Source organism: Carassius auratus, chromosome 49 (assembly GCF_003368295.1).
Source record: "Carassius auratus strain Wakin chromosome 49, ASM336829v1, whole genome shotgun sequence".
In the NCBI taxonomy this organism is placed as follows: Eukaryota; Metazoa; Chordata; class Actinopteri; order Cypriniformes; family Cyprinidae; genus Carassius; species Carassius auratus.
The window spans coordinates 14,641,820-14,665,855 of NC_039291.1; the positions used below are offsets into that span (position 1 = coordinate 14,641,820).

General features: G+C 37.1%; 1 protein-coding gene across 4 annotated transcripts in view; it reads left to right on the forward strand.

Annotated features, from left to right (window-relative positions):
- Positions 1-24,036, forward strand: part of pard3aa (par-3 family cell polarity regulator alpha, a) — a 408,430-nt gene that overhangs the window by 292,045 nt on the left and 92,349 nt on the right. For all 4 annotated transcript variants that reach the window (XM_026238220.1, XM_026238223.1, XM_026238222.1 and 1 more), the window contains one exon: positions 20,281-20,409. In XM_026238220.1, the coding sequence (XP_026094005.1) occupies positions 20,281-20,409 (129 nt within the window). The remainder of the gene's footprint in view (positions 1-20,280; positions 20,410-24,036) is intronic.

The following is a 24,036-nucleotide window of genomic DNA, read 5'->3' on the forward strand; positions in this document are numbered from 1 at the left end:
ATGCAAGCTTCCTAATTCATCCCACCCAGAGCAGAAACTACATTACCCATTCACCCTTAAGTTACACAAGTGAATAGCGCATGTGTCGCTTTTCCCACTGTTAAGTGTCAACAACTCAACGTGGCCGGAGAAGGTGTGTGAAACTCGTTGTGAGTTATACTAAAGCAAAATCTTGAGTATTTATTGTCTGATAAACATTAAAAACTGTCTGCGGAGGTTGAGTCGTCCTGCAGCCCCCGCTGGCTGTTCATTGGCTGCAGCATCTTTTTTCTAAGTTCTAAACAAATACCGTAGATGGCAAGGCACAAATTTAGATATTCATTTATCTAATTAATCTATAGCCTATGCACAAAGACAATATGATCTTTTTGTTCCCTTTTTGTTTTAAAGCTTGATGAAGAGAGAGAGCGCAAGTTGCTGCAGCTGAGGAGGACAGTGATGCACGCGCACAGGAGTGATTGACAGTTCGCAGCACTGTGTACAAAAAATACTCCGCTACACAATTATTTCGTTATATTCGTTTTAGCTTATTAACGTTAGCGTTACAGAAAGGTCTAATTTAAACAATGACATTTGAGTTCATGATTGTAATGTTGCTGTTTCTTGTGGCAGACTAAATGAAGAGTAATGTTTCTTGTGGCAGACTGAAGAGTAATCCGGCAGAGTTTTATACTGAAACTTTCCGTCTAAAAGTCCTTCCTTGGTCTTATCCATATTTCTTTGCACGTTGAACACAAATAGGCCACAACTGGAAATAAAAAAAAACTGCAACCGCGTTAATTGCGTTATTTTTTTTTTAACGCGTTAAATATTTCAAATTAATCGAATGCGTTAACGCGCTAATTTTGACAGCACTAATATTTAGAAATAAATATTTTGATTGAACACATTTATCACAAACTTTTAAGGCTACATGGGAAGTGGCATTTAATTATATTTAACAGATTCTTCAGAGGTGGCATGAATGCATTTACACTGCACATAAATAATGCTATGCAATTAAATGGGCATTAATGGATTTTGTTTTCTGAATGAATATTGAAATATTATTATAGTTACTTTTATTATTATTTTGATGAAGTGAAAATCTTAATAAGAAACTAAAACTGTCAGTGGGTCACAGCAAGTCATTTTAATTATATTAGTATTAATGAGTGAGTTATTCATTTATTCAACTGATTTGTTCAAATGGCTGATTCATTCAGGAATGAAGTGAGTATTTATGAAATTGATCATTGAATCAATTGGCTCAAAACTGTGGACTCAATTGGTAATAAATCACTGCTGTGTATTACTCAAAAAGGCACATCCGTTCTGCTGTGGCTTTATTTGGAGCTATTTTCATTGGTGAAATTGGAACAAAAACAATAATAACTTATTCTTTATAGAACTGTATAAAATCAATATCACATTTGTAATCATGCATACATCCAGGTGCATTTTTGACTCCATATCTTGAATTTAAGGGGCATACAACTGCTTTCTAATAGGCTTCATTATCCAGCCATTGTCTCTTCCTGTATCATGTACAGTATGTCTGCTGGATAATATGTAATGTAATGTCATGTGCAGGAAGTGTGTCTAAATGCATTAATAGGTAACACTTTAGTATAGGGTCCAATTCACACTAATAACTAGTTGCTTATTAGCAGGTCTATTTTAGCATGTTTATTAGTGCATATAAAGTGCATACAATGCATGACATCCATGATCCTACCCAATAGCTTAACTTAACAACTACTTTATAAACTATTAATAAGCAGCAAATAAGGAGTAAATTGATGCAAAAGTCATAGTTAATGGTTAGTTAATAGTGAAAATTGGACCTTAAAATAAAGTGTGACCTTAAAATATATATAAAAAAAAATAATGAAAGGTTGAACTATACCTTTAACGGCCAAATTTGGCCATTGAACAAAAAAATATGGGTGGCTTGAGTAATCTGTGCTGGAAGAGTGGAGAAATAAGGGATGAAAACAAGTAAAATACATAAACGAGTGCATTGGTGTGAACTGGGGCACAGGGAGGAGGAGCATTAGAGATAAAGAAAATGACTCTTGTTTTCACGCAACTGGTCACGGCAACTTTGGCTCAGGGGCAGACATGCCTCTATGGCTTGCATTAGTGGACACTATTAATAGGATGTAATTGCAAGGCCTGATGCCCTCTCACATTGAATTACTCCACTCACACCCCCGGACTCTTCCCCCTTCACTGACCTTCAAACCTCTATGTAGCACCACCCTGAACTCCCATCACAACCTCCAGCCTTGAGCGACAGGAGGGCCTCTGGGAACTCAGGGGGTCCGAAGGGGGAAGCGCACAGATGCCACCCCCCAACCATCTTTGTTATTTGTCCTTGTTGAGGGAACATGTTGCTGGGCTAATGGTACCTTTCATACATAGGGCTTAGATGCCTGATGCAGACGTTTATATGCTTCACATTTGCACAGCCAGGTCCCTCAAACAAAGTAGTGTGTCTCACTCAGTAGTTTAACATAAACACAGAACGCTTTACCATGAAGAGGTAATTATGGAAAGACTGGAGAACTGCACACCAGTTCCATTCAACATAATCAACCTCAGTCACAGACGCTGCTGTATGTGATGACTGAAACCTTGATAGATACAGTATGAGCTGTGGAAAGTGATCATAATATCTCCAGTTGTTCACACTATGATGAAAGGACACACAATCTGTGTTAAATGTTAACCACTTTTTGAGCACAGACCTGAATATGAAACTTCAAATGTCATAAATCTCGAATGCTTAGAAGTGCAAACTTATGTTTGTTCTCTTTTTAAAGATGACACTTGGCAGAGTTGTTGCTGAAGTAAAAAAAAAAAGCGCTTTCATATATACATATATACACTCACCTAAAGGATTATTAGGAACACCTGTTAAATTTCTCATTAATGCAATTATCTAATCAACCAATCACATGGCAGCTGCTTCAATGCATTTAGGGGTGTGGTCTTGGTCAAGACAATCTCCTGAACTCCAAACTCAATGTCAGAATGGGAAAGAAAGGTGATTTAAGCAATTTTGAGCGTGGCATGGTTGTTGTTGCCAGACGGGCCGGTCTGAGTATTTCACAATCTGCTCAGTTACTGGGATTTTCACGCACAATCATTTATAGGGTTTACAAAGAATGGTGTGAAAAGGAAAAAACATCCAGTATGTGGCAGTCCTGTGTTGGCGAAAATGCCTTGTTGATGCTTGAGGTCAGAGGGGAATAGGTCGACTGATTCAAGCTGATAGAAGAGCAACTTTGACTGAAATAACCACTCGTTACAACCGAGGTATGCAGCAAAGCATTTGTGAAGCCACAACACACACAACCTTGAGGCGGATGGGCTACAGCAGCAAAAGACCCCACCGGGTACCGCTCATCTCCACTACAAATAGGGAAAAGAGGCTACAATTTGCACGAGCTCACCAAAATAGGACAGTTAAAGACTGGAAAAATGTTGCCTGGTCTGATGAGTCTCAATTTCTGTTGAGACATTCAGAGGGTAGAGTCAGAATTTGGCGTAAACAGAATGAGAACATGGATCCATCATGCCTTATTACCACTGTGCAGGCTGCTGGTGGTGGTGTAATGGTGTGGGGGATGTTTTCTTGGCACACTTTAGCCCCCTTAGTGCCAATTGGGCATCGTTTAAATGCCACGGCCCACCTGAGTATTGTTTCTGACCATGTCTATCCCTTTATGACCACCATGTACCCATCTTCTGACGGCTACTTCCAGCAGCATAATGCACCATGTCACAAAGCTCGAATCATTTCAAATTGGTTTCTTGAACATGACAATGAATTCACTTTTTACTCAAATGGTCCCCACAGTCACCAGATCTCAACCCAATAGAGCATCTTTGGGATGTGGTGGAACGGGACCTTCGTGCCCTGGATGTGCATCCCACAAATCTATATAAAAACAGAGGACATTTTCAGCCAAAAATGACAAAAGAGCCACCAGAGGGTTAAATAAGGACAATATCTTCAATCAATATTCTGATTAAAATGTAAGTAAAAAAAAAGAAAAAAAGTTTATAAATTATACAAAATATTCAATCTAATCACAATTTAACCCCCCCCTCCAAAAAAAATAAAAATAAAATAAATATATATATATATATATATATATATATATATATATATATATATATATATATATATATATATATACATATATATATATATATATATATATATATATATATATATATATATTCCTACTTTTAACAACAGTATATTTTGATTACAATCAAAAGTAAAATAAAATATTTAAAGAGAAAAGTGACATGACATTCAGTCAAGTATGGTGATCCATACTCATAATTCATGCTCTGCATTTAACCCATTCCAAAGTGCACACACACAGCAGTGAACACACACCCGGAGCAGTGGACAACCATTTACGCTGTTGTTGTTGTTGTTTTTTTAAGGCAGAAAAATGTGTCTGCTCAGCATTTATGTATTGTCATTTCAGCACAGCTGTCTACTAATAGTGTCCTTCAACATAGTCAAAGAATTTCCCTCTGCACCTTTAAGGAGTGTTACAGTGAACAGGAAGTGAGACACAGAGGACTTGAGCGATTGCAAAGTGATCACTTGTCATAATGCCAGCACCTCAGATGATGTCGCCCATCTGTCTCCTCTATATGACAGAGGTGGTGTTTGTGTCATGACCTCCTGAAATGAAAAGGAATTAAAACAAAAGAAGTGAGATTGTCCCTCAGTAGGCTTAACGCAGGGCTGTGTAAATATCATATCTCTCTTAAAATAGTCCTCGTGGTGGGGGTCTGAGCGGATTTATCGACAGGCTTCCTTCAGGGGTCACAAAGGGAGATATTCTCACCTCTTCCCCACCATTCCATTATCCACCTGCCAATCAAACAGCCTCGGCTCACAGCTGGGTGCACAGGGGTATAAGAGGAAGATGAGCTCTCGAGGACCCAGGAAAATAAAGAAAGTAATTGATATAACAGAGATCCCCATTAAATATGAATGAAATTTAATTTTAAAGCTTTTATTAAGCATAAATTATGCCATGCGTGGTGTGATTGCTCATCATTGTGCATTTCGAAAGTTGGGACCAGGTTGGGTGCAATGAGGGGCCCACTCTTCACCCCGTCTGTTCAAGCCTCATAGAAGTGATCAGACTTATATGACCCATCACAGAACCACCAGGTGCAATTGCATTAGAGCTATCATGTCATTGCATCTGGTTTCCAGCCTCTTCAGGTCAGCACGTGTAAAAGGAGGTGGGGCATAAGGTAGTTAACTGAATTTGAAAGCTGGGCAAAGTTGAAACCAAACCCTGATGTGTCTCTCAGATTCATTAGGACTTTGTCAGAGAGGCAGGACTTGAGTATCACTGGGTTTGTTCTGCATATTTGCTCTCAGGTTTGAATAAGAACCTTAAACAGGATTAATTCTGTGATTGGCAGACTGCTGCATTTCTAAGAGCTCTGATCTGCTTGTAGCAAGTTACATTGGGACTCGCTTCGTTTCGATCAGCATAAAAGCACGGGCACTTTTTGCTTTGTGAATTGCATCCCTCGAGACGATGATAATCTTAACAAGACAACAAAAACATAGTGAGCACTTTTATAATAAAAATGGAGGCTGAGATCCAGCGACGGCATAAGATGAAGCCAGAAAGAACAAATTAGAGTTTCAGCTTACAGACTCTGATAACAAGTCTGATAAATCTACCCATTTAACAGTTTAGGGAGATGAGCAAGTGACCACAGAGTATGAGATACATTCACGAGAATGGAAGGGGCAGCAAATGAGGGAGAATTTGTATCTTGATTTAATGCATGTGAAGTGCCAATAAGACGTCTCTGTACTCTCAACTTATGATGGATAGCATAACATTTCATGAGAGATTGCAAGCACTGTCAAAAACATCCCATTAGTGAGATGCAAAAGTGCTGCACTTGAACATGTCCTTTCATTCACAAGACAAGCATGTGTGATTCTGAGCGCGTCTAATGAAACCTTAGTGGTGTCTTTCCATGCTAATTACCAGGAGATATCTGAGAACCGAGAGCTTTCAGTGTTTCTGATTTTGTGACTTGCGTCATAAACAGATTAAATGTGTATTTAACCTCAGAACCGTCAAACAGTGAAGTTTTGACTTGAGATGCACAAATGCTTTGTTTGCAAGCTAGTTTTGTTGGCGAAAGCACAAAAAAAAAAGACAATATTGTCTAGAATGCAACTCACTCAATATTAACTTCCTTGTTGAACTGTTGTACAAAATCAATACAACATTTTTGACCGTGCTCATGCAACAATATTCTGACAAAAAAAAAAAAAATTTAGCCTATATTAAAATAAAACAAATAAAAAATTAAATAACATGAGAGTCAAAGTGGCTCAGGCGATTGTGTGCAAACTTTTTTCCTACCAAATGCAAAACTAATAACATGGTTGTCAGCATTAAAAGGTATAATTGCTGCTTTCTGCTGTGCAAATTTTATTTGTGATGAAAATAACTACATTTTTGTCAGTTATTTTATCCACAGGTTGGTGCATTTCTTACAGATTTCTGCTCGTTTAAAATCAGATACAGATGAAGTAGCACTGTAAGATTACATTTGTTTGAATGCATTATTGCGAAAGCGATTGCATGTGAATGTGATCTGTTTAAATCTTGCTTTAACCTGAAAATAATCAGTTAAAGCAACAGACAAACTCTTTGAGAAATATGTTTAACATGTGAATTCTTGCTAAAAAATGCAGTTATATTATGGGCCATTGGCATGAATTGTACTTGTGATGGAGCGGTGGTGGAGCGCTTTTGGACGAGTTTTTTTTTTTTTTTTGGATAGCTGCAATTTAAGGTTTATTCAGTGGTAAGTTGGTTTGAATTATATATTGCTTATCTTATAGTAAACAACTTGCAAGAGGAAAGGGCTGATAAACACATCCACAGAGCTCAGTTTGAGAAGAAATGACAAATTGTGTTCTGATAAGGAACTCATAAGGAGCATGGGGCATGGGATGGTGTCTTATTTTTCTACGGAGGAACATAAAGATAAGCCATAAAATGCAAACATGTTGTTTTAAGAATACTAGCCTTGAGACAGCTAATCCAAAAGGGTTGCACAGACGTGATGAAGACCTGTCCTCTATTTGTATGCTGCAGAGATCCTCAGACACCAAGAGCAGAACTGAAATGTTACAAAACCTTCAAACAAAAGTTAAAGTTTGGGACTGGATGGACAAAAGTACATTGGCAGTCCTGCAGATCTCCTTTGGCTGATCTCAGGGATAGATGTTGATGTTGGTGTGGATCATGCTGAGGTGCTGCAGTAATGTGTTGTGATTTCCCTTACCAAGATTTGCTAAGAAAAGTAAAACATTTAAAATACTGGAGAACTGTTCCAATCATGTGCACAGATTGCACAAATATACATGTCGAACCATTATACTATGAGTTGAGTTACATTCAAGGATAGACTAGATTTGATTCAGGGCTGCCATGTTTTTTGAGGAAAATATTAATTGGACTGATATGCCCTATCAATGGGAGCTGGAACGAGATCACCATTAATCTGTAATGAATACTGAAACACTTGCTTTGGCACGACTAACTTTGTTCAACAGATCAAGGCTACAACCGTGGAAAGTAACTTTTCTCTGGAACTAAATTTGGGGTTCTGGCCAAAGGAGGATCTTTTGCTACACAACCCAGTCTTGACTCTGTAGTCAGCTTCATTGAAGGAGGTAATATTGGCTATATGAAAAAACAAACTTTTCCATTTGTAACCCATAGAGGGATGGATATCTGTTGAGAAATTGGCAAAAGGCCACAGACTTGGCACAGAGATTGCTGTCTGTTGTCTCTGAAGCTTCACCACCCGCCTCCAGACTCACGCTACAGTCACAGGTTTCAGAGAGAAGACAGACGAGGGCATCTATTCCACAACTAAGAGTTTCTTCAGCAAGAATGACATGAGCCTAAAGGGAAAGGTTGATATTATCCCACCGCAGTGATGGGAAAATGACTGGTGACTTGTAGTTTCAAGTTTGCAGTTTCGCATTTTGATATTCCTTATGAGTTTCCCATGAAGAAACAAACTCATGAATTGATGATGTCTAAAGAGTGAGTACATTTTACACAAATGTTATTTTTGGGTGAACTTTTCCTTTAAGGGGATATTTAGGGTTCAGTACAGCTTAAGGTGACGTTTACCAATGCTGTACCTAGAGGCAAACCAAAAGTAGTACTCAGTTTAGAACATTTCCTTATTAATAAACACACCTGGTTCAACTCTTCAGCTGGTTTTCAATATAAACTGATAAAGGAGACATGTCTACTGTTAGTGTGCCTCTGGAACAGGGTTAAGAAACACGGACTTAAATCCATCACAGATTATTTAGCCTCATAGACTCATATTATAAGGTTGTTTGCTGTTCAGTTTAAAGTATGCAGTGTGTGTGAAGTCATTTTGAATGGAGTGAGCATCTGTCTTCATTTCTCACTCTTTTCTTGACCACACTTTATTATGCTTTCACTCATCGTCTCTGTCATTCTCTCACCATGTTTAGTGACTTGTGTGATGTAAAATGAATAAAGAAGACAAACAGCTTTCACACTGACGATTTGATACCAAACAGATTGAAACTATATTTACCATTTCTTTTAAAGGAATGCAATTACGATCAAACTCGCCATTCAATCATTCCTGCCAGGTACATGTTTTCGATTCCACAGTAAATGACAGATTATTTTCCTTTTTTCCCCTCCTCTGTTCTGTCGTTCCCAGACTGATGATGTCTTATGTGCTAGTTGTTCAACTCGTTTGTCTTCAGGAGGTTGTAATTGGGCTTTTCTATGGCACTAGGGAGACAATGAAAAGAAAGGGCTGGAAAGGACAGGACAGAAGGGGGAGTGAGAGACGCCGATGGTTTGGTGATTGTACAAGGTTGCAGGAAGGAGAAAAACATGCATGCAAGCAATGGCAACCATGCTACTACAGCTTTTGTTTGTTCATATATTCAACTGTTTTGCTGTTGTTGTCTTGTGCTCATATATACTCTGCATTTACAGTGCACAACAAATATTTCTTGGGAACAAAGTATTTTTTCACTGATATACGGTGCAAAACTGGCTGTGTTTAAAGGCAAAGGCACGACCTATCATTAAAATGTGATTTAGAGTTAAGCAAACCTTCCTTCACCTGACTTGCCCCGAGGCTGTGTGTGTGTGTGTGTCTGTGTGTGTGTGTGTTCAGACTGTCCCATTGAGTATGCACTGTGAGGTGGCATATCTAGGTCACACACGCTGGCACATTACTCCTGTGGGAGCTTTCTTCTGTTTCCTTTTCTCTGTCTTGTGTCTTGTGTCATGGATTGTCTCCGCTTTCTGAGGTCACACAGGAAGTATTGTATATGTCATATAGGGTGCTACTGTGATCTCACCCTAATAATTTAGACCCATATATCACAAAACACACACACATACATTCTTTCCCAACACAGAATAATATAGACATGAACAGGTAAATGATTTTGCTCTCAGTGAATCATTATGTATATATTATTATTCTAGAGCACATTAAACTGTTATCTTTTGCCACATTTCTTGCTAACACAGGCATGTGTGAAATATGCTGGGCTATCAGGCATCAGAGAGTTATGATATGTTAAAATATCTATGCAGTGCGATCTTTGGAGCTAATGACTCCCTTTAGAGCAGCTGACAGTGCCAGTATGGTTCCCTCCATGACATTCGAGACATGCACTTCCCACATGCTTCCATGTTTGATCACTTTTGCTTTTTTCTAATGCGGTTTGAATCTCATATGCTCTATGCAATATTATTATTACAGTATTTGCAAAGCAGCCCCTTTGAATTCCTTCCTCCTCGTCTTATTAAACACACATTTCTTCAATTAATTCACCTTGAATTTAAATACTAGAACATATAGCTTCAAATTCAAACAGAAAAACCCAAGGAGAATGGAATTGGATTTTCAGAAAAACCCAACGAGAACAGAATTGGATTTTCATGTACCGTATTTACCGGACTATAAGTCACACTTTTTTTCATAGTTTGGCTGGTCATGTGACTTATTGTCAGGTGCGACTTATTCATCAAAATTAATTTGACATGAACCAAGATAAATTAACCAAAAGGAAACATTACCGTCTCAGGACCAGCCAAACTATGAAAAAAGTGTGACTTATAGTCCGGAAAATACGGTAAATGCAAATCCAATTCCGTTCTCGTTGGGTTTTTCTGTGACCAGTTTCCCTTCAATCTATGTGGCCTCTTGGGATTCCTGTAAATTGGTTTCAAGCTGCATATATTTATGATGTCCATACATGAGTACACATACACACAAAATAGCTTTTCGATTGAAATCCCCCTCCGGATTCCAGCAGTAATATCATGAATAAATTCATCAAATGACCGTAACCCTACGCACCAAGATTTTAATTTGCCTTGTTGTTTTTCTAATTCGAATCACAGGAATTATCATGCTTGGATGCCAACTCGTTTTTTTCTAATTGCCATCCTTCTTGAGGAACGACACTGGAGTGTGTGTGAATCTAAGTGTCTGTCAATCCTACATCTTCTCTGCCAAGGACAAGCCTCGAATATGGCTGGAATATCTTCATTTGCTGTTAAAAAGAGCCGTCGTTTTCACACGTCTCCAGTGTTGAGTTTGTCAGCGGATGGCAGTGTGGCGTTAGAGGTCAGGGATAATGAGGTCCGTGGGGACCGTTGTAATCGCCAGCTTTGGCACATAACATGGCTATAAACAACAGAGCTTGTCGCCAGGGCAACGGCGGTGGTGTAGCAACTCGGGCGTTTAATAATGATGTCCCCATTGACATGGGGTAAGTACTAAAGGCTAGGGAGATTTGGAGAGGCACTTGATACTCCTGCACTTTCTTTCTTTGGTTTTTTCTCTCTCTTCCTAATTAGATATTTCCAGCCGTCTTTCAGTGCTGGCTGTGATTTCTGCCTCTCTTTGCCCTTGAGTGAAAAACCTCGACTCACCACTAGAACACAAAAGGAACAGGAAGAGCGAACATATCCAGCTTTCACTTCTTCTGCTCCCTAACAAAAAGATTTTAAAATTACACGTGGCTCGTGGCCCTGGATTTGGTTCTTAAGGGCCGTTTAAAATTGGCAAAAGCAAAAATGCTATGAAATGCGTCATATTTTGAAATGCTTGAGCAAAACGGACACTGTTTTTGGATCCGGTACCCCAAAATTAGTAGGAAACAAGTATCAGATTACTTTTTTACTTTTTCTGCACTGTAAATCAATACAGCTGAGGAATCATCCACATAAATGCAAAATATAAACCATGTCACTGACAATAGTGAGTGAAAAATTGTGTTTCTAATGTGAAGCTGGGTAAATAAGCTTCCACCGATACTGGGTAAAAAAGGGGTCAAGCTTTTTTCTTTTCTTTTTTTTTCCTTTTTTATCATTCCAATAAAATTAAACATTTAAAATAAAATAATCCATCATACTAAATTTATTAAATTAGATTAAAACCATATTAACATTGACTTTTTTTATTAGTATTCATTTAAATTAAATAATTATTTTAAATAATGAACTAAATCAATGCATCACATTTGACATTTGAATGCATTGTTTTTTTGTTTGTTTGTTTGTTTGTTTTTTTACTTGCTATTTTAAAATTCTTTAAATAAATGTAAAACAAATCACACAATGGATGACTTTTTTAACTTGGTGTTTTTTATTTAAATAATTTAAAATCACACTAAATAATGCATTCAGTTTGTCTTTTTTAACTTTCTGTTTTTTTATATATATAAAATAAGTTATTGAAAATAAAATAATCACAATAATTTAATGCATTTCATTTATCTTTTTGTAACCTGCTGTTTCTTTTTTTAACAAAATAAAATAATGGATGACATGGTCTACAATATCAAATGCATACTTGCACATGAAAGGTCACAAACCTTCATCACGCAGCACATTGGGTTGGGAATGCGATGCATAAATTGGTTTGCGTTGTGATTGCTGTAAACACAGTGGTCCCGTGTCCCGTGTAAACAGGTCATTGTAATGCATTGCTTTGTGGGGTGAAATGTTAGCTTTGACAGCGTAGGTGACAGAGATGAAGGAGTGATTGAGGAGATGGCATTATTCCACCACACACGTGGACTGGTGGGTATAATAGCATGGTCCTTTGGGTGAATACACAATTTGTTGAGCATTAAAGCTCGATTGCCTCCTTTCTTGACAGGTGCAGTTACTCCTGTGTGAGGCCTTGATTGAGTAAAATCTCTGATTCTGTGCTTAAGTGATTGGAGTGGGTTTGTGTATGTATGATCCTTCGTCTAACTTTGTGTAAAACAAAAATACCCCCCAAAAAACCTCCATTGTGAGGCTGTTCCTCATGGTCCCAGTTACATTATGTTACTAAATAATATCTACAGTAGATTAAGAGCAGAACTGTGCAGAATGTAGTATAGTGCTGTGCGAAACATATGGTTGCAGTTTGTGTACTGTCTTTATGCTAATAAATCAATAATCAATGCATTTATTCAGCAAGGAAGCATTAAATTGATAATTTTACAGAAGTTTTATATTACTAAAAATGCTCTTATTTTGATCTTTATATTCATCAAAGAATCTTCAAAAGATAAAATGTGTCATTGTTTCCACAAAAATATTCTGCCACATGATTGTTTTCAACATTGATAATAGCAAAATCATGGTCATGTGACACTGAAGACTGGAGTAATGATGAAAATACAGCTTTGATCACAGAAATAAATGACATTTTACAATATATTCACATAGAAAACAGCAGTTTTTACTGTATTTTTGAACAAATAAATGCAGCCTTTTAAAATAATGCTGTTATTTTTTTAATTTTTAAACCAAAGATTACTGCATGTTTTATAAGAAAATACGACTTCAATAATTATATTTCAGAATTTCACATTTAATTAATTGTGTTGCTTACCATTGCTTTAAAATTCATTGCAAAATTAACTAGCAGTTTGAGTAAAAAAAAAATTCTGCACCAATTTTATCCAGTCTAATTTTCAATGCACTCATTTTATCGATGCATTGATTACAAACAGTGGTGGACGAAGTACACAAATCAAGTACTTGAGTAAAAGTACAGATACATATGGTAAAATATTACTCCAGTAAAAGTAAAAGTACTCCTTTTTCAATTTTACTCAAGTGAAAGTACAAAAGTACTAAATTTTTTATGTACTTAAGTAAGATAGATGTTTGCAATTTTACATAGGCTACTTAATTTAATTTTATATTAGCACATTTTTATATAATCCTACTGCTCAAAATACCTGGGATTTTTTCCAAAATAACCACTATATGGAGTCAAAATATATTTTTGTTGTTGATATGGACTACGCTGATGAGAGTAATGTTCACTGTGAAGCTTACACTATGATTTAGCCGAGAGAAAACAGAGATGACCATCTGATTTTCACCAGTAAGAAAAAAGTATTTTAAAGTTAGTTGTTTTACAGAACATCAAAGTTACAGCACAGACCAAAAGTTTGGACACACCTCCTCATTGAAAGACTTTTCTTTATTTTCATGACTATGAAAATTGTAGAGTCACACTGAAGGCATCAAGGTCTATTTGACCAAGAAGGAGAGTGATGGGGTGCTGCGCCAGATGACCTGGCCTCCACAGTCACCGGACCTGAACCCAATCCAGATGGTTTAGGGGTGAGCGGGACCGCAGACAGAAGGCAAAAGGGCCAACAAGTGCTAAGCATCTCTCGGGGAACTCCTTCAAGACTGTTGAAGACCATTTCAGGTGACTACCTCTTGAAGCTCATCAAGAGAACGCCAAGAGTGTGCAAAGCAGTAATCAAAGCAAAAGGTGGCTACTTTGAAGAACCTAGAATATGATATATTTTCAGTTGTTTCACACTTTTTTGTTATGTATATAATTCCATATATAATTCCACATGTGTTAATTCATAGTTTCGATGCCTTCAGTGTGAATCTACAATTTTAATAGTCATGAAAATAAAGAAAACTCTTTGAATGAGAAGGTGTGTCCAAACTTTTGGTCTGTACTGTATATATGACATGATAATAAAACCTGAAGTTAGGAAGAACATTTTAAGGAAAAAAATAATAAAAAAATTTCATAATGATTTTTCCCTTCTCAAATCTTGTCTGTGGTTTAAAAACACCCCTGGCCAAATGGGGTGCATCTCTTCCCACTGATAATTACTGTAGTTACCATGTTCTGAACATCACATCCTTTATTTTCTAACCAGATGTAATCTATCTATCTATCTATCTATCTATCTATCTATCTATCTATCTATCTATCTATCTATCTATCTATATATATATATATATATATATATATATATATATATATATATATATATATGTGGCTGAATAAAAATATTTGGACATTTATAAAAATTACATCAACTTAGCACCAACAAGCTTGTTAGCTAGACACTTAGCATCAGCAGTATTTACTTATTTTCAGTACAATGAACATTCATGTCTGTCTGCTCGTCTAGTTAATCCAAACAATAAACATAGGTATAACGTTACTGTCGATAAACAATATAAAAACAGAGTCACATAGGACATTTTAATAAAACTGTTAACATTACGGCAGCGGTGAATTTGAACATGCATGAGTTATTGTATTTAATCTGTGTTGTTTTAAGGTTTTTGTTGTTGTTGTTGTTGTTTTTTTACCTAAAATTGATGTGTCTGCATCGTCTGCACTCGAGCATTTGAGTGGGCTTAAATAGATCTCTCTTTACAACGGATTTAGTTCCCAAACAACTGACAGTTTTGACCTAAATATGATTTTCAGTTACAATAATTAATCCAAAATTTCGACATAACTTACTTTTAGCAACATCAGATGCACGCGCGCTCACAAGATCTCCCAGTTCTTACTTCTGGTGACTCGCACTAAACGGTTCATTTGAATCAGTGAGTGGTAGACTCCAGAACAGCTGCAATCGGATCATTCTAATTCGTAAACGAATCGTTTGGTGCGATTCGCGATCCGATTTAAAAGTTTATTTTGAAAAGACTCCGTTCGTTAATGATGAATCAGACACCGCTTCTGCGTGTCGGAGCACATGATATTATAGGGAGTAACGATGTGTTTTATGAAATGTAGTGAAGTAAAAAGTACGATTTTATGCTTTGGAATGTAGTGAAGTAAAAGTAAAAGTTGCTCAAAATAAAACTACTCCAGTAAAGTACAGATACTTGAAAAATGTACTTAAGTACAGTAACGAAGTAAAGCTACTCCGTTACTGTCCACCACTGATTACAAACCCTGACGATGCATGTGCATCAATCTTTAAACACAATGTTTTAATTGTGAATCGCCAATTTCTGACAGTTATCTATTTAAAATGCCAAGATTTGAATGAATTTTGATTTCTATAGCTATTCAATTCTTAAATGTATATATATATATATATATAAATTATCGCTGATGCAGAGGAAAAGTTAAATACTAAAGCATTTTATTTTATGGAAATGAGATCAAGAAGGTTACTTATAGTTCAAGAAGTTATATTATAATAATTATAATAATACATAAAATTATTCTGAATTCACTTCTGAAATGATGGCTACTGTGAATGCACTTATACAAACTTTCTGTGTTGAACACCTGTATACAGCCTACTAAATTTGCATAGCATGCTTACAACAAAGTACAAAAACAGTATGAGTAGCGTGGAAATATGCTATACCTGTGCTCTAGATCTTTTGTGTGTAAGAAATGTCAGAAGCTGTAGGGAAGACAGTAGTAATTATATTGGGTTTGGTTTAAGCAGCAGAAGTGTATGGGAGGTCCTGCTGTGTGTGTGTGTGTGTATTCTCTCTCTCTCTCTCTCTCTCTCACACACACACACACACAAGCGTGTGTGTTTGAAGCCGGCAGGTGTTTAGGTGCTCATTACTCACAGCTGTCAGAGGAGCAGAGGGGAGAGATGCTCGGTGATGGCCCATTAAACTGTACTTTTGTGCTCTGGATACTGGAGACCACACTTAATGACGGAGTCAAAGGCTGTGTGTGTGAATGCCATACAAACCTGCTCACAAAAAAATAAAAAAAAATAATTATTTATTCATATTTATAAAATGGTTAGCAATGTACCATGCTAAGGTGGTACGGCCAGTTGCTATATGTGGACATTAAAACCATGTACATTTATAAAACTGCTAGATTTTTGGTGTATCTTTGAGCATTGTGTGACTGACACGTGAGTGAGTGAGTGCTAATCTGACCTCGAGGGCCTGAGCAAACAGCTTGAAAACTTCTCCACAAATATACTGTTCACCTACTGCTGAGTCCAGATTCAGCTGTTATTACGGGTGACACTGACTGTGACCCGCTGAAGGCCCGTCTCACTGCCAGCTCTGCCAACACAGTGCCAGCCAAAACCAACAGCACTGATTCATGCTCATTCAGCTGGAGAACAAAAGCACAGAGAACATTGCCTCGGTGTTATTGTGCCGTCTCTGATTCAAGAAATACTGCGGAAGCTGTTAGGGTTGTTCAGATAATTAGCTCTGGCCGCACCGATCACTGAAGAGCTGTCAAGGCCAGACCTGTCCAATGTCCATGTGAGGCAAAAACATATTCTGATTCCTCAGATTCGTTGGTGTCAGATATTTAGGGCGTTTTAAGGGCTCTCAGAATATATAAACACAACCACCAAACTCAAGTCCAAGACGACTCGGGAGATTGTTTGAATATGTTTTACTTGAAGGCTGTGTTATTTTACAATTTTGTTATATACCATTCTAATATTTATTAATATTTTCAATAAGTCTTTATTTTTATATTTTCAGTTTTGTTTATTTTTCAAGTTTTCGTAATTTTATGTGCTTTCCAATTTTTATTAGTTCTTGTTTTTTTTTTTTTTTTTTTTTTTTTTTTGTGTGCTTTAACTGATTTTATTTCAGTTATTTGTCAATGCAACATTTCTAAAGTTTTAATTGTTCGTCTAGTTTTATTATAATTATTTATTGTCAGCTTTATTTCACTGAACACACTCACCTCTGATGAATGAATGAGATTTAAATTAACAAGAATGCATACTGCAAAAGGGAAATTGAATAAATTAGGATAATTTATAATATCCAAGTGCTCTAGGTTCTAAAATGGATTAAACCTTATCAGAACCGAGCAAAAACAGATGTGAGTTCACTTTTAATGGCAATGTGAATGTTAAGAGCACCAGTTATTCAAGGTTTAATTAAAAACCCAATAAAAATATTGTTTCCTTCTAAAATTTTAACTGAATTCACAGTTAGAAGTCAAGTAGAAACAACCAAAAATATTTATATCCTGTCTTGCACTGTAAAAAATACTGCTTCAATTAATTATAACAACTTCAGTTCTTTGAGATATCCAACTTAACTAGACTAAAGTTAATTAAACGCACACTTTATTGAAACAGCACACTATGACTTATTCTAATGTTGAATTTTAATTAGAGATGACAAAATATTTTTTTACATATCCATATTTCCATTTTTAGATACAGATTTAAAATCTAATTATTAACTATTTCCCTGCCAGCATTTTTAAAACAAGTTGCCAGCCACTGCCAGAAACTTTAATGATTTTCACTCATATTGCATGGCCCCTAGAATATTTCATTTTATGAATATCTGAACATGCAATACATCAAAATAAGGAACAGAGACTTTACTTTTAAATAAATCATAAATAAAAAATATATTTTATTCTAGCTTCAAGCATTTTTTTTTTAATCAACACTTGAATGTAGGTACGTTTTATAAAAATAAAAAAAAATAAAAAACTGAGAAAATCAAAGTTTTTTTTTATCAAAGACTGCATCTGGATCATATTCAGTAGGATGATCAAAGCAAAGATGATCACTTCCTTCATCATCCCCAAAGCTTGCACAGTCCTTTGCCACTTCCTGCATCGACTTTTAACTCTGTAACATTAGGCAGTTAAAAAAATAAATGTTTTTATGCAGTTTATTTTTTAAGATCACATTGTTTTTCATATGCATACATATGAGATTGCATGTTTCTGCATCCTCTTTGCATGCATTTTTGATCAGCACATTCTAGATTAATTCAGGAGATGCGTTATTGCACCCACGGACGTAAAAGCCAGAATGCAGAAACCCAGAAAATTCTGTGTTGGGCGGGGAAAGAGTTAAATTAGTATATCCAAATTGCCTCTCCCCTGGCCACTGCTCGTCAAGCCATTTCTTGGGGTCTTTGAGAGGTGATTTTCAAGATGATTGATGGTGAAAGCACACTCTCAATGTGAGGTCTAGGGAATGTGCCAGAGTCTATTAGTTTCCATGTTTAGCAAAATGCGAGACTCTGTCCCTTCCCACAGGTCACAGAAGTACATCAAATACATCCCAGTCTTGTTGTTCGTTACAGTCTGTGTAGTTTCCGTCTCCATTTGTTAATGACAATTACACTTAAAGCCTCAGGCATTGTAGAGATGAATAAACTACCGTACTGGATCCCCAGAGACGCTTTTGGTCCATTTCATCTGCAAATTGACGTTGAGTTTTCCCGCAGGAGTTTTACTGTAAGGGTTAAAGAATTAGCATTCAGCCCACAAGAAACCTTTGAAAGAGTCGCTTTTGATCGTACTTGTTTGCGTACATTGAAATAGATTAATTTCCCAAATCCTCACCTCCCTCTCGACATATCTCTCCGCGTGTCATTTTAAGAGAGGGACGGTCTGCGGAGAGAGATATGCTGAAAAGGAAGATTATAAAAGGAGAGTTAATGAAAAAGTCCTTGAGATGTACGGCGGGCTGTCAGCGAGAGCAGTGATAGATCGAGCCTTGCTGTTATTAGCATGCGTGCGGCAGACTTTTACGCCTAGACCCGGGCCATTTGTTGATTAATTAATCAGGTAATGTACATTATCCAAGGAACAAACGTGGAAAGTTTGGCCTTTCCATGCTCATGTAACCAAAAGAGAACATCTCCCAAAGTCCCCTGTGACGGAGCAGACCATGGAAAGTAGAACAATAAACATATTTGGGGAAAAGCGTTTCCCATTTCATGAATATATTCAGTCTGGTGGCCCTACTTCAGCCAGGCTGAGGTCATTCTGTTGAGTTTAGGGGGAACGATTGGGTTCTCTTGGTCTCCGAGAACCTTGGCAAGAGAGTTAAGAAAATAAACACAGGGTTATTTTTTTGGAAATTGCGGGCCATCACACATCCATTCGCTGACTATTGAAGAGAGTTTTTGTTTGGTAATCAAACGGTTTTCATAATCAATGCACATTTGTTTCTGAATGGAGGTGTCACGAGAAAGCAACTTAGTCAATAAAAATGATTTCCTTCATCGAATGGAAATGTACTTTTATCGGAGGCACTCATTCATATTGTCGCCAAACGGATTTGCACACTCTGTTATTGTTTTATTTGTACAAAATTTGATTATCACCCCCAGTAATTCTGTACACACATAAAACTATCCTAGAACTATTGGAAACACATGTTAGGAGTCTTGCTTTAATTGAAATATTGACCACAGTGTGTACTTTGCCACATCTTCCTTCAACCCAAAGCTACTAGTGTGCACATGTCTGCAGGAAATGACATCACTACGAAGCACAGTATTTCGAGAAATGCCTTGGAGACTTGTTGATAATGACACGGTGTTGTTCCACTGACTGAGAAGCCAATCTGTACCACATCCTTTCCAAAGACCAGACAGTGTAACGATTTAAGATTTCAATCAGGAAGGGACAATGGTTGAGGAAGTTGGTTGGGGAATGTCTTTGGGGACTGATAACACACGCACATACACACAAATATATACAAAACATACAACTCACTTCCTGTTAATTCCTTAACAAAGTTACTGCCAAAAGTTACTTTTTTTTGTATGGTGAAATAAGTTGGAATTGATTGCATCAGGTTCTAGTTTTATAATTGTAGCTTTATTATTATTTATTCAGTGCATTTAGAAACATGCATGAAGTAGTATAATTTAAGATACGTGCTACTTTATTATTATTATATATTAAGTGATAGTTTTTATATTGCAGTCTTTATTTGTGGAAATGTGAAGTGATATGTTGTATTCTTGGCCGTCCCTTGATGTGTCAAGTATTCTGACAGATTCATTTCATTCAGGTATTCCAGTGCTCTTATTGAAAAGAGAAAGAATGAAAGACCGGTTTGCGTTAAACTCAAACAATCTAGAAGTCCATCTGAATTTATCCCACACTCTGTCTCTGCCGCCGCAGGTTCGGCAAAAACCGCAAAGATGAGCGGCACGGGGACAGGGTGGAGCGGAGAGGATCCAGCAAGAGCAAGATGGAGGAAACTCAGGCCACCGAGGAGGAGACGCAGAGAATGAAGCTGGAGAATGAGAGGTGAGCGGCTGCATCCCAATCCCCGTAAAAAGCCTCTCAAATAGCCACAGCTGCCCGGGAAATTAGCAAACTGTCTAATTAAGTAAATGGGGTCCGGGGAGGTAAAAGTTCTGGGAAAGCTCTTAGATGTCATCGGTGTAAACGGTTGAGAGCTTTTATAACAGAACATTAAATTGATCACGTATGGATTGTTTGTTTCTTTTGTGCTGCTGAACGGAAGGAACAAACCTGATAATGGAGGTTCTTTGGGCCGTGGACTAAATGGAGGCCCTCGAATGAAAGGGATGGTGTGTGTTTTTTTACAGTAATTTTGGCTTCCTGTCTCTCAAATTATTAGTGATGTTGTTTCTAGATGTTCTTTTCCCGCTCACAAAGATGGGTGAAAACAGAGAAGTGATTTTTATATAAAATATAATAAATATGTCAAGTAGCACGACTGTGTTCAACACTGATAATAATCAGAAATGTTTCTTGAGCAGTAAATCATCATATTATTCTGATTTCTGAAGATCATGTGACACTGAAGACTGGAGGAATGATGCTGAAAATACCGCTGTACATCACAGAAATACATTACACTTTAACAGATATTCACACAGAAAACAGCTATTTTAAATTAACTCAGTTTTTGATTGAGTAAACCAAGCCTTGATGAGCATAACATATTTTAAACAAATAAATAAACAACTTTTGACCAGTACATTGAATACAAGAATGTACTTAATATTTTATTGGTTCTCCTTGTTTTTGATTACAGCAGTCATTCTCCAGGGCAGTACTGTTTAATTATGTATTAATCACAATTCGTTATGTTTCTTTGCATTAGTACTAAAGCAACAAATGAGCATGTACATTGGTTTTACACGCCAAGCTTATGCTTATAATATCCTTAATAAAAAAAGGGCAAAAAATTATTTTCTTAGGCTGGACATCACGTTAAGGCCAAAAAAAAAAAAAAAAAAAAAAATATATATATATATATATATATATAAAGAGCCCTTAAAAATGCATTTGGACCTGACTTTGCATTAAACATCCATAAAACGTATTAATTTTGTTGTCAAGCCTCTGGTGATGATGCTGCATAATTGAAATGTAACAATAGGCACAGTCCCGTCTTCAGCGGAGGTGTCGGTCAGGGTCTGCGATGAGAATAAGCCTGCTTCCACTCAAAGCAACATCTGAACCTCGTGTCTAAGCGCTTGTCTTGTCTCTGACGCTCTTCACTATGGGCTGGGAACCAGGGTTTGGCTGCAGGCCCAACACATTGCCAGCTCTGCCCCAAACACAGCACGCTTTCCAGAGCCACGCTCTTGTACGTCTACCACCTCGGGCCCTGAGAGGCAGGAAAACCAGCAGGAACATCAGGAGATAAGTGTTGGCCGGCTGCACGGCATTCGCTAGTTTTGTCTTGTATTTGTTTTTGGAAGGTTTTTTATATTTCCCATGTTGCCCTTTTCAGTATTGTTTAGCTATGCTCTGTTCTTTTTTTTTCCCTGTTATCTTTCTTTTTTCTTTTCTCACCACTGCGGTTTTCCTTGAGTTGATAGCAAGGTTTTCCTTAAGGGAAATCGGTCTGTTATAATAATAATCTTCCTGGCCGCCACGTGGTGATGCAAAATTCAAAGTCTCTCATCAGGGAGACTGACAGCTAGGAAAATCTATTACGGCATTATTTTTAGGGGTGTTATTACACGCCCTGCTACAGGTTAGACAGTCATGTGTGTGTGTGTGAGTACATGCACGAGCAGAGGCTTTGATTGATTTTACAAGGCACAGGGACAAGGCCATTTCTATACACCTATGAAATTATAGATCAGGTGATAGGTGCCGCTGATGGCTATTGGAGGTGATGTATCCAGCAGAGGTAAAACAAGCCGCGGGGCTCCGGGAAGAAGAGGACGCGAGATGGGCCACGGCCAAAGCCAGCCCTCCCCTGACACAACCAATCGTTAATTCGACTTGACGTTTTGACAGGGGCTTTTAGTGATTCAGAAGCAGAAGGCAGCACAAAGGTTGGCTAGATTAATTTTCACAACGTGCCACCATTAGCCTATCTATTTCTGGCAGGGAGGGCACAGCCCGCTTTTTAGCACTCCTGACCCTCAAGGATGTTTATGAAATTCATCTATGACTCAGAAACCCTGGCTTTAGTTCTGGCATATGTGCTGGATGACTTATTCTTATTCTTCTTTCTAATGCTTTTCTGCTGTTAGTTTTAGTCTGACCGATATGATATTAAAGGAATAGTTCGACCAAATATTGAAATCATTGCTTCATCATCAAGAAAACTTTTTGTATGCGGAGCACAACGTAGACTTATTCACTTTTTTGGAAAAAATCATATTGATCACTAGTCTTATAAAAAGCTCAGGAAAAGTCCAAAAATCTCCATAAAAGTAGCTGGCATGATGTAACACTTGTACTGCGTTTAGCGTTTCCGGTCAAAAATGACAGAAAATTCCTGTAAATCTCTCATTATGCTATAATATCACCAAATTTGGGGTTTATTGTTAACTTGTTTGCTTTCTGTTAGCACAGGTTATGTATTTCTCTTTTTGGAACTGATTGATCATGGGTCTTATTGATTTGATCTTATGTCAAAAACTCAGTTTTTGAGTGAAAAAAATTTTTGTGCGGATAATCTTGACCATGTTCTCTCAAAAGCTGAGGTGCATAGGCTCAGATCAGTAAATCCTACGATCAATGCAAAATTTATGACTGTTAGCACTATAAGATAAAAAAAAATAATCCCCCAAAAGTACAGAAATTATTTTTGGGGAAGCTGCTATACCCTGTGCGATCAAAATTAGTACCTTTTAGTCCAGTTGTGAACTGCATTTTTTAGGGGAAACATTAGGGTTTGGTTTTATATTTTCAAGTTTAATATCTCCTCTGCCCTTAAATCTTTGCACCTCCAACTGTTCAAACTTTGCATTTTTATTTGATTACAAGCCGTGTAAGAATGTCTTCATGTGTCTTAACCCTCTGGGGTCGGCAAACGCACCAAGGCGTTTTGTTAAACTTAAATTACTCTGTAATTTTTAATCGTACAGATAAGAGCAATACATAGTATTGAATATGGACATATTGCATCCTTAATTTGTATTTTTAGGAGCCCCATTTACAAGCTCATTGGAATAAACTTTGCCTGTGGCAAAATTTCCTGAAAAATTATATTATGTAGTAGAGCCCGACCGAAATATCGTTCGGCCGATATGAGCCCGATATATTGGTATCAGCAAATATGCTGCCGATATGAACTTTTTTTTTTTTTTTTTCGTAACATTTATTGCAGAATGGACTTCACATGTAATTCTGCTGTAATTCCAGTTACAAGGGAATGTACATGTTACATTCAAAGGGCATTAAAGTGCGCGAGACGAGAATTTATATTCTATTTATTTACAGAGGTGTTTTATGTCACACTGTGTGTGAAGACAAACGAGTGTGAATCCGTGAATGAATGTTCTGAAATGAAATAAACTTAAATGGAATAAAGTTTAAAAGGAAATGAATTAAAGATGAATAAACTTAAACTTTAATGTTCAGTGTTAGACTCATTTTGGATAATAAAGTTTATTGTTAAATGCCCTGCCTCCATTACATATCTCTGTAACGTTATTA